The sequence below is a fragment of the Rhyacophila brunnea genome, unplaced genomic scaffold (genome assembly GCF_057557595.1).
Source record: "Rhyacophila brunnea isolate RB1 unplaced genomic scaffold, BYU_Rbru_1.0 scaffold_6, whole genome shotgun sequence".
Classification (NCBI taxonomy): Eukaryota; Metazoa; Arthropoda; class Insecta; order Trichoptera; family Rhyacophilidae; genus Rhyacophila; species Rhyacophila brunnea.
Window position 1 is genome coordinate 4,292,006 of NW_028233276.1, and position 14,947 is coordinate 4,306,952.

At 35.0% G+C, this 14,947-nt stretch overlaps 2 protein-coding genes across 2 annotated transcripts in view; both read right to left on the reverse strand.

The window, feature by feature from the left end:
* LOC147065125 (uncharacterized) overlaps positions 1–11,062 on the reverse strand; it is a 29,746-nt gene extending 18,684 nt beyond the window's left edge. The window contains exons 1-3 of the mRNA XM_085956933.1: positions 10,892–11,062; positions 10,136–10,342; positions 8,201–8,319 (exon numbers count right to left, since the gene is read on the reverse strand). Of these exons, the coding sequence (XP_085813059.1) occupies positions 8,201–8,319; positions 10,136–10,342; positions 10,892–10,945 (380 nt within the window). The 5' untranslated portion in view covers positions 10,946–11,062. The remainder of the gene's footprint in view (positions 1–8,200; positions 8,320–10,135; positions 10,343–10,891) is intronic.
* LOC147065120 (uncharacterized) overlaps positions 1–14,947 on the reverse strand; it is a 578,962-nt gene that overhangs the window by 169,644 nt on the left and 394,371 nt on the right. The gene's annotated exons all lie outside the window — the stretch shown is intronic.

A 14,947-nucleotide genomic window follows, 5' to 3' on the forward strand; every position in this document is an offset into this window, starting at 1 on the left:
CCGCACACTCACAGACAGTATCTGTCGCAAACATCTGTTTTCGAAGCTCAGTATACGGTTGCTCTGAGCCTTTGTTAGGTGCCATGATTCACTACCGTAAAGCAGCATCGTCGGAATGCAAGCGTCGAATAGGTGACATTTAGTTTTGAGTTTTGATAATCAGCTCTCCCTGCAAAATGCCATATTCCGTGATATGTACGCCCAGGTATTTAAAAAATACTTACTACATACAGTTTATCTGTGGCTCGAAACTTATTACTTTTAACTGTTAGACGTCAATTTCATCGGTGTGGTTCCTGAGGCTTTTTATTTACATTTTATCAGCTTATCTCTACCTGTACTCTCTACTCTATCAATTGCAACGGAATTCAATTCATTTGTTTATGTTTTTTTTCGTTTTTCTTCTGAGGGCAATATTTGCTAAGTATTATGTAAATATTTATTTTTATTTAATTCGTTTGATTAGAATCATTTTCAATTTAAATCTCATGTTGTGAATGTCCTGAATTCTGTTTTTCTATGTCCACAATGTTTTGTTTTTAAATCAATAAATAAATTTAAACACGATACAATCAGGGGCGGATTTACCAGTCAGTACTCAGAATGCGCATAGAGTGGAGCCCCTAAATAAAAAAAAAACATTAAGCAATTACAGCCGAATCCTTGGCAACAATGTTTAAAAAGTTTGACAACTGCTGAAGACTTTGACCATTATTAAAAGGAAATAAAAATGTGGAAACACAGTTGCTGACTAACCTTGGCCTTGATCTGTGATTGTGGAATTGAATAAGGGGAAAAGTCAATCGAATCTATATTTGAGCTATTCATGTCATTTTATGTGTAGAGGCTATTAAAAATTAAGGCATTAGCATGAATACTCTGAAAATAAGGAATGTACATTGACAATTTTGAAACGCAGTCCTACCATTTTTAGGTAGAGGAACCACAAATGGTCAAATCTCCCCCTAAATGGAATACAGTTAACTATATCTTTTACTAGATACATTACATTACTAGATTACATATGTAATACTAAATTTAGTTTAATAATGTATTTTTATGCAAAATGCATTTTTTCAGCCAAACATCGATTTAATGGCTTCACACCGTATCTAACTGATACAAACAAATATTTTCCATCTTACTCAAACACATATTGTGGAGACAATGCGCATGCGACTTGCTGAATGCTTTCTCACTCGCACTTGTACATAGATTTTGTTCAGGACTTGTAGAGATTCACTGGCATAAGAACTTCCACCACACTTCTCCCCAATAGTTGACGTGAAAATATCAGTTATAAAGGTGGATGTATCAACTGATATTTTTTCACCAATTTAGATTTACAAAACTGATTTTCAATACTTAATGACTTAATGGATATAATAGGGAATCATTTATTCAGACAAACAGGTTATGTTAGGTTGGCTGTCCTGCAAATGATTATCTTTTTCAATAATAACTAATGGTTGTTTGGTTATATTACATTTTCCAAAAGTATTTAATGCCCGTACCAATTCTGCAGGAGAATTGATACTATCCACATTATCAATAAATTGTCTAATAGGTTCTTCAAATGTTTCATGATAATTTAAAAGATTCTGTCGAAAAAAAGTAAATACATTTTCTAGTTCGATAATAAGTTCTAAATGTGAGTCAGAGAAAGGGATTTCATCTCCGGTAATACTCGCTGGAAGATCATTTTCATCACTGGGTGCAAGCGGAGGTCTCAATCGATCGTTTTTATCATTCAAAACCTCTTCCAAGATTTTGGTTCGAGAGCAAGATCCAGTGTCATCAGTTATTGGGTGGTTGTGGACATATCGGAGGTCAATTTCACACGGATGCTCTTTAATATATATATCTTTGCTTCTGCAATATTAAAGAAACAATATTATATTTGAATTAGTCACACAAATACAGTAGAATCTTACTAATCTGGTACTTTCTGGCATATCTAGGAATCTGGCACTATCTGAGCACATCGCTACATCCCACAAAACTTGACCAATTTTTAAAATTCATAATATGTAGGATATACATTTATGAAGGGTCCACTGCAAGACCGATGAATGTCCAAGTAAAGTGATTTTGAGAAAATCTGCATTTAAAGGTTTAAAGCAGTACAATACAGGTGTCGAGGAATAAATGAATGCATTTTTAATTTTGAAGTACACATGTAAGAGTATTGCCGTGTTGATATTCTTGTGTACAGAAAAAAAATAATAAAACAAGAGTTGTCATGCAAGTCCGAAATTACCACTGCAAAAATGATAATTGTCCATACTCATTTCAACTGCTATTTTTTGTTTATTCATCTACGTCTTTTAAATTTCCAGTATGAGGTAGATCATCATAATATTCCTTTGTTTCAGGCCGGCGAAATTTCTTCAGGAACTGACAATAACTTTACAATACCGACAGCTGAAATGGCGGGTAAAATTTTTCTATGGGACATTCAGTGTTATCGCTATGCAGACGAGTGACTCTCAGTGACTTTTGGAAAAGTAATTTTTCTGAAGACTGTGAGCGATATAGGCTAATAAAAAATGCAGTGAGTTGCTCTATGAACTAGGCCAGGGTTGGCGAACCTTTTTTACATACGCGTGCTAAAATTTGTCAAATACTATTTTTTGACTATCTGACGTGGCAAATAGTTGTTTATGGGAAAAAAATAGTTTGTAAGAATTCTATTAAAAATGATGATGTTCTAGATACCACTCACAGAAGATAGCACATATATTATGCTTTATCACTTTTTTCAATTACGCCATACGCCTTTACGCACACATTGTTATTAGAATTGCTCTGATCAGATTAGGAATTCTCTAGCTACAGTGGTATCAAGCATTGTAAATTGATCAAAATCAGAGGTTCACAGTGCAGCATCTCTCGCCAACTGATGAGTTTAGTGCGATAATATTATATGTTTCACATAAAGCTCGAATCCTCGAATGGATCTCCACCTTGTCGTGGTGAGGAGGCTTGCGCGTTCCGAGGATTCGTAGGGCTATGCTGGCGGCTGGGAGGCTGGCCTAACCTAACCTAACCTAACCTAACTACCGGAAGGGTCTCCCAAGCCAGACAGGTCTATGATGAGGAGCCAGACTAAGAGGGATCCACTGGAGGAAGGCAGCAATTTCTTCAGTACTGACTAAGGGTGGTGATCAAGGGGATTGGAACAGGCTTAGAGCAGACACTTGAAGGCGATAATGAAAACATTATGAACGGTTTCAATATTGCGATGTGGAAGGCAACGGGAAACCACCACATCAAAATCGTAACAGTACGTCAAGCGATCCGGCTGACACCCGGCGCCACGCAGGGTCCGGGCCGCGTGGTGTGAAATTGGTTACTGGGCACACGGGTGTGATTTATCAGGCAACGTGTGGGAAATCAAATACTGGTAAATCGGTCACGAAAATCCCAAAGAAAATTGGTACATGGAACGTAAGGGGACTTGTACAACACCCCGGAAAGCTCGCAATCATCGAAAAAGAGATGCAGAGATACAACGTAAATATAATGGGTTTAAGCAAAACACATTGGAAAGGATCCGGACATTTCGAGACTGAACTTGGCAACATGGTATATTGTTCAGGACAAAACGAAAGTCGAAACGGAGTAGCTTTTATTGTACCACGAACTCTCCGAGATAGTGTCATTGGATACAATTCGATCAGTGAGAGGATAATGACAATAAAGCTCAACGCCCAGCCATGTTTGCTGTACATTATACAAGTATATGCGCCTACAGCTGCATCAACAGACGAGGATAGCGAAGAATTTTTCAAGGAGCTAAGAAGCACAATCCAAGAAATACCCAAAATAGAGATCACCGTTGTTCAAGGCGATATGAACGCCAAAGTCGGTAATACCATGAACGACAATCATCTCAGAGAGTTTATCGGTAAATTTGAACATGGCAATCGCAACGCAAGAGGGGAAGATTTTTTGCAGTCCTGCGTAGAGCAGGATCTTGCAATCATGAATACATGGTTCCAACATCACCCTAGGAGATTATATACATGGATCTCACCTGGTGATCGCTATAGAAACCAGATTGATTTCATAACAATAAATAAAAGATGGCGGTCATCAGTGTTTAATGTACAAACCTACCCAGGTGCAGACTGCGGTAGCGATCACCAACTTCTTGTTGCCAATATGAGACTAAAGTTGAAAAAGACTAAACGATGTGAGAATACTCGACCGTTTATATTTAACGATACTACGACATCGCAATTTAGCGAGGAGGTGAATCGTAAAATGGCATCACTATACGTAGACCCCAGCGACAATGTCGAAACAACATGGAATAAGTTGAAGGAAGCCACCTTATGCGCGATGGAGGAAGTCCAGAAACTCAATAACAGTAAGGAACATCCGAAACGTCGCAAGATCTGGATATCTGATGAAACATGGGAGGCCATACAAACAAGAGCCGATCTTAGAAATAAGGGACTTAATTCAACTATACAACATGCAAGGTACTCTGAACAAAACAGAGTGGTTCAGCGACTCTGTCGGCGGGACAAGAATCTTTTCCTCAGAAATATGTGTGAAGATATCGAAACCCATGCTGTCAGTGTAGAAACTCGCGATCTTTTCCAAAAAGTGAAAGAAATCACAGGAGATTTCAAGAAAATGAACTGGGCCATCGAGGAAGAGGACGGCACACTACTTATGGAGTTAGATAGGGTCACGGCAAGGTGGAAAACATATTGTGAAGCCCTATACAGAGATACAGAAGAAGACGATGAGGTGGTTGACGTACGTATCGATGAGCAAGAACCTGAGATACTTTTTAGTGAAGTGATAGAGGCGATAAAGAGACTAAAAACCCACAAGTCACCAGGTGGCGATGGCATATCTGCAGAAGCCTTAAAAAAGGTCAATGATGACGGAAAAAGAATCATACATCAATTATGCAACATGATCTGGAAAAGTGGTGTATGGCCCAAGGACTGGACAGAGTCAATCTTGATCCCCCTGCACAAAAAAGGTTCCTCACGTAAATGTGAAAACTATCGAACAATCTCACTTATTCCACATGCATGCAAGATCTTATTACATATAATCAGCAGACGTCTGAAGCATTTCATCGACCGACAAATACCTAAGGAACAAGCAGGTTTTGTTATGGGCAAGGGAACTCGAGAGCAAATTCTAAACATCAGACAACTAATTGAAAAATGTAGAGAGTTTAATACCCCTATGATGTTATGCTTTATTGACTATCAGAAGGCATTCGACTGCGTAAGATGGAACTGTATGTGGAAGGTACTTCTGGAAATGGGAGTTCCATCACACCTTACCTGTCTCATCAAAAACTTATATAACAATAGCCACACAAAGGTAAGAGTAAATAGTGCGTTTTCTGAGAGTTTCTGAACCGAGAAGGGAGTTCGTCAGGGATGTCTTTTATCTCCCCAGTTATTCAATATATATGGAGAGCATATAATGCGAAGAGCTCTAGATCATTGGCAAGGCGGAATAACAATTGGTGGCTAGAAAATAAACAACTTAAGATTCGCAGATGATACCACACTAATCGCTGCTGATGAAAGAAAACTCACAGAGCTGCTACACCGGGTAGAGGAAGAGAGTCGCAAGTACGGCCTCCTTATTAATAGGAATAAGACCAAGTTAATGGTTGTTGATCGGGCCAACCTTCTACCAACACCAAGTACACTCCAAAACCTCGAAACAGTCGACGGGTTTGTATATCTTGGATCAACCATCAGTGGAAAGGGCGGATGCGAAGCGGAAATAAGAAGGCGCACACAGATTGCAAAAAATGCAATGACACGCCTTATCACTATATGGAAGGATCGGGGAATTTCGATTGCCACAAAAATGATGCTTGTGCAAACATTAGTGTTCTCGATATTTCTATACGGAGTCAAGTCGTGGACCCTGAAGGCAAGAGAACGGAAGGCAATTGATGCCTTTGAGATGTGGTGTTGGCGCCGAATGCTTCGCATTTCTTGGACGGAGCACAGGACGAACCAGTCAATCATCCAGAGACTGATGATCAAGGAACGGCTCTCGACGATATGTCTGAGAAGAATTCTGCAGTTTTTTGGACATATTGTCAGGTGCGGACCGGACAACCTGGAGATACTGGTAGTTTTGGGTAGCCTCCAGGGAAGGCGAAGCAGAGGAAGAGCGTTTGCGCGATGGATCGACCAAGTGAAAGAGGTGACTGGGGGCACCATCCATTTTGCCCTGAGAGAAGCGGAAGATCGAGAAGGATGGAAAGTCTTGGTCGCTCAAAGGATAGTGAAATTTAAATGTGGTCACGATCCTCACCCATGAGTGCACGACCAAGAAGAAGAAGAAGAAGAAAGCCTAAAGACTGACCTATGCGATTCTATATTTACATTAAACATAATGCTTATTCTTGAAGAATATTTTGTAAAAAAGGGCTCTATTTACAGAGAGCTTACCGTGGAAAACGTCAGACCTTTCGAGTCTATACCTGAAACCATCCAAACGCCACTTTTTGAGCATAGAGAACCATGGCAAAACCGCTATTATAAGCATATACAATAAGTACGGTCACAGAGGACAGTGAACAATTAAATTTGCTTTAATTTTTTTTTGTTAGCTGCATAATTAAGTATAATTATTTAAACTTTAAACACTATCTTTTTTATTTTTATCTCTTATATCGAGGGCATACTGACAGAAAGCATTAACTCGTTAAAACAAGTTCTGAGATAAACGCAAAAAGGACTTTAATTTTTTTTTCAAAGCGTTCTCCCACGTAGATTTTTTTATGATTTAAAAACATTTTTTCTACATTATAAAGACTAACCTTTATGGCAAACACAATATACGACATGTTACAAGTCCTGTATTTTGTATACGCAGAACGCATTAGGTCATTATCATGCTTTCTATCAGAATAAAAAAATAACAATATGATTTAATAATGTTTCTATTTTCTCACCATTATATCCTATGCCTTTGTGCGTTTTACCAGAATGTAGAGCGTAAAATTGTATACATTTTGGCATTTAAAATAGAAAAACAGCAAAAACTGAAATAATGCGTTCTGTCAGTATACCCTCGATATTAAACTAGAAATTTGATTTTGAGCGGCCGTCAAGTTTTAGCACAAAACAATTTTTTTTCATATTTTTCAAATGCATACCTTTGAGTAATTTAATTGCATGATTTTTTTTTATTGTTTTTCCATTTAAATTACGCGAAAAATTAGCATTTTTCTATTTTCACTAAGCACCCCGTCAAAATATCTCGAACCAAAACAACCGCATCCATTTGGAAGGACCAGTCAAAAGAGTCTCGCAAATTAGCCGACACAGTGTAATGCTCACAAAATATTTCGGTTTTCGCGTAATTTAAATGGAAAAACAATAAAAAATACAATATGAAAAATCATGTATTCAAAAAACATCAATTATCAAATCAGTGTGAGCCGTTTTATCGAGGCTGTATTGACTGGGCCATTTGTTTATGGATGCGAAATGTTTTTGTGGGGCTAATAAACTGGAGCCAGTTTTATTTATTATACGGATATGGAATACTGACTATGGATATATCTTATAAAAACAATCACTATGTAATCAAAGAGTAAATAAAGGCCATCCAAGCCATTTTCACTCGTATTTCTTATTTTATTGATTAAATTTGAGTCGGAATTATCTGAAAAAATAACAATATCGTTTAGTTAACACGGCTAAATTTTATATAAATATTGTTATCTATAACGTTATTTTGAACAATGTTCTTTATTTTCACATGTTTAGAGCGTTTTTATACGAAGGATTAGGCACGAGTGTCTTCGTGTCAAAGGTTACATTATATTTATTTTAATTTTATGAAATGCATTGGCAAACTCTATTATGCTATACTGATTTTTGAAAAAGGCGAATTTTATTAATTTTAAATGTTTGAATTTTATTCATTGTAAATGATTTTTATATTTGTACTTATTGTCTGCGCTTATAAAGATGGTTTCAGGTATAGACTCGAAAAATCTGACGTTTCTCCGGGGTAAGCTCTTGTAACATAGAGCCAAAAAAAAACTTAAAATACGTCTTTCTTAAAACTCTAATTTTACACAAGTGCTCTTTTGCTTTTGGGGCGACGATATAGTGCAGGATTAGTGAGATTCTACTACTGAAATAGGAACAATAAGAAAATAATTTTATTAAATTAATGTTTTTACTTTGGCATGAACTGCTTTACAGTTACACATAATCTAGATGCACAGTCCGTATGCTGCGGTTGAGGAAGTTTGGTTCTCGTGTAATTAGCCCGGGTATTCCGATGACAATGAAATCTTTTCTGTAAAAAACAGAACACACACATTAATTAGATACTATATAAAATAGAAACACTTCAGAAGACAGATTAACAAGATATGATGACTCGCTCGACCAAATAACCAGATGAACTTGCCAAAGGATTAGTACAGTTCAAGTAGGTATCACATTTGAAAACTAGATACCACACTTATCATCAGAAACGAATCTCAATAGTGTAAGGTGATTAGTATCAAAAAAGAGGACCTATATGATCAAAAGGGTCAGAGCTAATCAGACTAAACTGACTGGCTGTGAGAGATCCTAATTCATCTACACAGTGCTTGTGATGTCCTGTCAATGGGCAACGCCATTTATGGATCTCTTTTCGAAGTTACGCCACTGTATATAGAGTTAAATCCTACATAGAGCTTACAATGTCTAGTCAATGGGCCGCGCCATCTATGGATCTCTTTTCGAAGTTATGCCTGCTATATCACTTAATTATAAAATTTGGTGCAAGGAGAGAACAAAGAATAAATTATTTTTTTAGGATAAAATATACAGATAAATTTAGGAGAATCCATAGGTATCGATGGTGTAAGGCCCTCTATAGTCAGATCACAGCACGAAACTGTGAATTTCGATTGCAGTGCTGGTTATTGCTTATACTCCGAATGCAATATGGTAAACTGTCTATAGAAAATGATGATTGTTTCATATGAAAAAATCTACAATCGAAAAACTTCATCTTCCGTGAACAACACAAACATAGACCTCTTGAAACGGACACGCCCGGCACCATACTAGGTGTTAATTGAGCGTATCACGAGTCCTTAATTTGAATGTGAAGCATCAGCAGTTTTTTACACCTGCTAATGTCTCAGGAGCACATACCCAAGATTAATAGCGCCTGTACACGTGCATGGATTTACTTGCAGTAATAGCGTGTATTTTAAACTATCGCGATACTAACTGTTTAGATGTAAAAGTGCTGACTGTCTCACCAATCTCATTCTTCAAGAGTAAGCGAGACGCGGTATTGTCATTTTATAGTAACAGGTTGTGAAAATCAGTTAACCTCAAAATGTGTCTGCACAGTGTAGTTCGTTTTTTTACCGGCAGGTTCGCCACTATCGTTCTACTGCGCAGGTGCAGATACAGAACAAATTTGAACTGTCGCGTAAAAATTCAGAAGCTTCTGAGCTTTTTTGATTCATGCATGCAATCTTGCAACTTGCATGATAATACATGTTTACACGTGCAATTTCTTGTTATGGCCGCGATAATACGTACTGTCAGCAGTAAATCCATGCACATGTAAACGGGGTATTACGTCGCTACGCACTCAAGTGTGCTTTGACTGAATTAATAGAGACTTTCTAACAAAAAGTACCCATGTGAGAGAGGAGCATAGTGAATTAACGAAAATAAATGATTCTAATTAACAAATATATATTACAAAAAAACATTACGGACCTACAAAATTATGTGAAGAGATTGATCGTCATGTCTTCATGTAATAAAAACGCCGTAATTTTTTTAAACACAACTAATCGGACAGCCCGATAGTGCCAACAGCTGGTTGTTCCGAAACCAAAACCAAACCCCCCCTTTTGTCCACGCCTGTTGGTACCTAATGAAATGCAATTTTTAATTCTACCTATTAATTTGTCTGAAATATGTTCAATTTTATTTCTACATTTCAAAATGTTTATTTGGAATTCGGATGAATTTGGAATTTGAATTTAGAACTAAGCTCATCACAGTATAAAAAATATTGAATATGTCAAACGTTAGCATGTGGCGCCCTCATTCAGTGGACAACTTATACTGGTGGATCTATTTATAGTAGTTACCTTAAAAATTAACTTTTGGGTGTTTTCTGCAAATGTTCCATTGACTCTATGTTGTGTTGAACTTATCCGTTCGTAATCAGCCACCCATTGTAAAGCATTTTTTTTGTTTATTATCGCACACCTCAAAAGGGCGCTGAATCCATTGTCAGGCTTCTCCTCCAAAGACACAATTATTGTTGGAACATTTTTTGGGAGTAAACTTTTTACCTGAAAATGAATTAAAACATTATTATAATACTTAATAACATTTATTATATTTGTATTAGAAATTCTGAATTTGAATTAACTTAACTGAATTAATGGTTTTAAAAAAAGTTATTTTTGTTATTTATCCTACTTTTACTTTTACTCTACAGTCTTCATTTACGTTGGCAGCTGTTTCGGGCTATAAACTCCATTCCAAAGATGGGTTTATAGCTCGAAACAGCTATCAACGTAAATAACTAATTAAAGTACAATTAACAAAAATAAATGGTAATTTTATAGTAGGTACCTACTCCATACCGTTTTTGTGATCGAAGTCTTGAGAGAAAAACCAAACCAAAACCTAACAACATCGTACACCAAAAATAAGTAGGTAGTTGTGTTAAGTTTCAGTTTGGTTTTCGTTCTCAAAATACCTTACCCAGAATGACGATATTATAGAGTACAGTAATATTACCAAATAAATTAGTTTCAAAACTATTATAATGGAGTTCTACCACGTAAACACCAGTCAATTAATAAAATTGAGTTAACTTTTTAAAATATATTTACCCTAGCCTTCAAGTGCGAATTAGCATTCTCACTGGTTTCCGCAAATTGAATCATGATGCATTCACAAACAAATTACAATGAATATTTGAAGCAAGAACTTTGTTATTATTAATTATAACAGGAAATCAGCCAAAAAAACACCAAACGTCAAATCAAACCGATGTCTACTTCAGTGCTGCCAACTAAAATTTTCAAAATTCAGTAGATTTTTTGATTTTTTCTTATATCCGTAGAATGACAAAAATGTATGAAATTCAACGAGTTTGTTTTGTGAAAGCGCGTAGGTATATTGACATGATCTTACAAGTGTCATTTAAAAATCATGTGAAAAGTGACTTTTATTCATCACAAATATCATAATTTTTTCTTTTCCTGACCAAAATTTCAGTAGATATACTGAAATTTCAGTAGACATGGCAACACTGGTCTACTTTGCCCATAAATAAATATGACAACGACGACAATCATAGAACATTAATAAAGGGGAATATAATATATTCGCACAATTGAATAGACTGTTTTCACAAAGCGCTGACAACATTTAAAAAGATGTTCGTCACCAGCGTTGCCATGTCTACTGAAATTTCAGTAGATCTACTGATATTTTTTGCCAATATACTGAATTTTTGATTTTTTTTCGAAATTCATGAAATCTACTGATATTTGGCTATTTTCCATATTTTTAAGTCAACGATGGTGAATTTATTAATAAAGTTGAAAAGATTTACGCACGCCTTTGTTGATTTGGATACACGCTTCTAAATTAACAAAGGATGCATTGTTACGCTACCCAATACCGGCATTTTAACCCACTGACATCATCATTGCTTAGAAAATAATAAATTAATACCTACCTATTATTATTTATTACGTAAAACGTCACACCATAACGTAACATGACTCAATAATCATTATATTTTAATGCTATGCTATGTGTGACCAGCAAAAATAAAATTTAATGGGGATGAACAATTGCATCATTGTTAAGTGATAAACTGATAAGAAGGAAACCGAAGAACAAGAGACATTATTCAAACATTTCAATCATTGTTAGTACAAAGGGTTTTTGTCCACAAATATTTTTTTTAGAACGCAAAAAAACTTTTTTCTTCTGGTTTCAAATATTTTTCATGCACGTAAGTTCGAATGAATGATACTTTTTGGATCCGGCTCAGGTACATAAAGTAAATTTGAACATTTAATTTGGTTAGGTATTAATTACTGAATAGCAATTTAAAATTTTAGGTCAGGTTTCTCAAGAACCTTTCAGCAAGTAAAGGTGAATGTACATAATTATATGATATAACAATTTATAAGTCTTCCGATTAGTGAGAGCGCCACATGCTGATTTTGATAGGTATATCATTCAATATTTTTTATACTGTGGTGAGCTTAGTACTAAATTCGAAAACCGGACAATTTATGGTGGCATATCTATAACTAAAACTTTCTCATGATATTTAGAATGAAAATAAAACTGAATAAAACATCGCGAATGGAGAGATTTCCTTTCTATAACTAGGAATTATTTTAATTACACCAAATAATGGGATCTCGAAACTCGAACAAGGAACAACTGGGTACCTACCTAGTACCTACTTTTTATAGTTTTGTTTTCATCAGATTGTTTAGAGTTTAGACAGTCGAAAATGGTTTCTACTGTGCCCTTAATTTTCATCAGTTTTATTCTAGCATTCTCCGATAGCAGCAGTTATAGCAATATTAAAATTATTTATACAAGTTCGTTAATATTGATACCTATTATTTTTGAACTTCTTAAAATATTTTTCCTGATTCATTTGTTATTCAGAAAACATTTTAAATTGTCCTTAGTAGTAATCGTGAAACCAGTGATATAAAAATAACTAGGTGCCTACTTAAGTGTAGTGATAAATCGTATTATAAACTAACATTATTTTGTGTAGAAAACAATAATAACGAAAACAAACAATAAATAAAACAATAAATAGATGGTGATGAATAGTTTTATTATTGTTATTTTATTTCATAATTATTATTACAAGACCATAATATTCTAAAGTAGCATCAAGGTCGTTTGTTATCTGCACAAGGTGAGTTCTTTCCTTATTTTTAAATCATACCTATCTGATATACTTATTGCATTTTCTAAAATCTACTAATATTTGTGTTTTCCATAATATTTGTGAGTAAATTCATGATTATGTTAAAAGTAAACTTGACATGATTAATGCACTGAAATGAAATGAAATGCAATGAAAATTTGGAAAATAAGTTTGCAATCGAATATTTCTTGAAGCCCTCGCTAATTATTTTTGAACTTTCTGAATTTTTTCTAAAAAAAACGAGACGTTAATTACCTTATGCGGTATTTTATTCTAAAAAACGAGACGTTAATTACTTTACGTGTAATTTTTTGAAAATCCAGAAAAGAATTGGTCATTCAATGAGTAGGTATTCAGAATCTGAAATCTACTGATATTTTGTCAAATCTACTGAATTTTTTTGTCACATTCTACTGAAATTTTAAATTTTGACTTGGCAACACTGTTCGTCACATCGGAAATAGATGATATTCACAAATCAACTACAACACTCAAATGATCGATTTGCACTAAGGAAAAAGTAGCCTTGACGTATCAATATACTATTGTAACCAATTAATCGTAAAATAACACAAACACTATGAAAATTAGGTTTAATGATTTTAAACAATATTTTGGTAAAACATAAGTATGTATTAGGTACCTACTTTCAGATTCAAATAATACTATAAATACCTATTTAGAAAGTGGCGTTAATTAAAACGTAGGTAATTGTGCCGCAGATGCCGTCATGAGCTTTTATGATTTTTTTTTACGAAAACAGTTTATTCCAGTAGACAATTATAATAAATACCTTTTTCTGTCGGCACATAGGTTTTTCGATCCAATAATAATTGTTAATTTAAAATTTGAAATGCTCATAGATTTTGATACTTCATTAATTAATTAAGATTATATTATTAGGTACCTAATATTAGGTTGGGGTAGGTTATGTTAGGTTAGGTTGGGTTAGGTTAGGTTAGGTTAGGTTAGGTTAGGTTAGGTTAGGTTAGGTTAGGTTAGGTTAGGTCAGGTCAGGTTAGGTTAAGTTGGGTTAGGTTAGGTTAAGTTATATTAGGTTAGATTACGTTAGAATAGGTTAGGTTAGGTTTAGTTCAAAAATGATACTTATACAATCTCATGACGGTATCTGCGCCACATTTACCAAAATTTATATCGATGAACCGAAAAAGATATACCTAGGTGGTGTTATATGGTTGTAGATTTACATCAAATAATATATGAACGATAGCAGCACGAATATACACATATTTATATTACTGCGTTAAACATTAATTATATTGACACCTAAGCATCATTTTTGCGATTGCCTTCTAATAAATTGTATTGCTGCTACAATTAGTAGTTTGAAATTTGTGAATATCTACCTTTTCTTTGTGCGATGTATTATTTGTCGGTGAAAACAATTTTACAAATGTGTGCAGTTGTCAAAATTGAGTGAATTTATATTTACAATGAGTGATTTATGATTTTTGTTTTGTGAAACAAGCTATTTTATGTGATTTCATCTATTTATTTGTGAAATCATTTAATATAATATGTGAAAACTACTTTCCAAATGTTAAAGTTATTTTTTTTTGTGAATTTTGATTATTGCATTGTGCGATTAATTCCCACCCATTAATAAATAACTAGCTGAGCCAGCTGGCTCTCGCCAGTCTGTCTCGCTAGGTCTTGCAGACGGCTTGGTGGTGTTGGATTTTAATATAATTGTGAAGTATGCATAGATGGCGCCATAGTTTTCTCTTCGGGATGGGTTTTTTATTCACGTCAGACTGTTTGACATTTCGCTGATAGTAGTAGAATGAGGTTGCGGAATCCTTCAGCAGTGGATTGGATCAGGTCGATGGTGATGATGACGATATTAATATGTAGATAAATATAATATCACCAATTTTGATAAATACAGCAATTCAAATGACAGAAAGGAGTAGAATATGGGTAGGGAACCCTTCATCCAGCAGTGGATTGA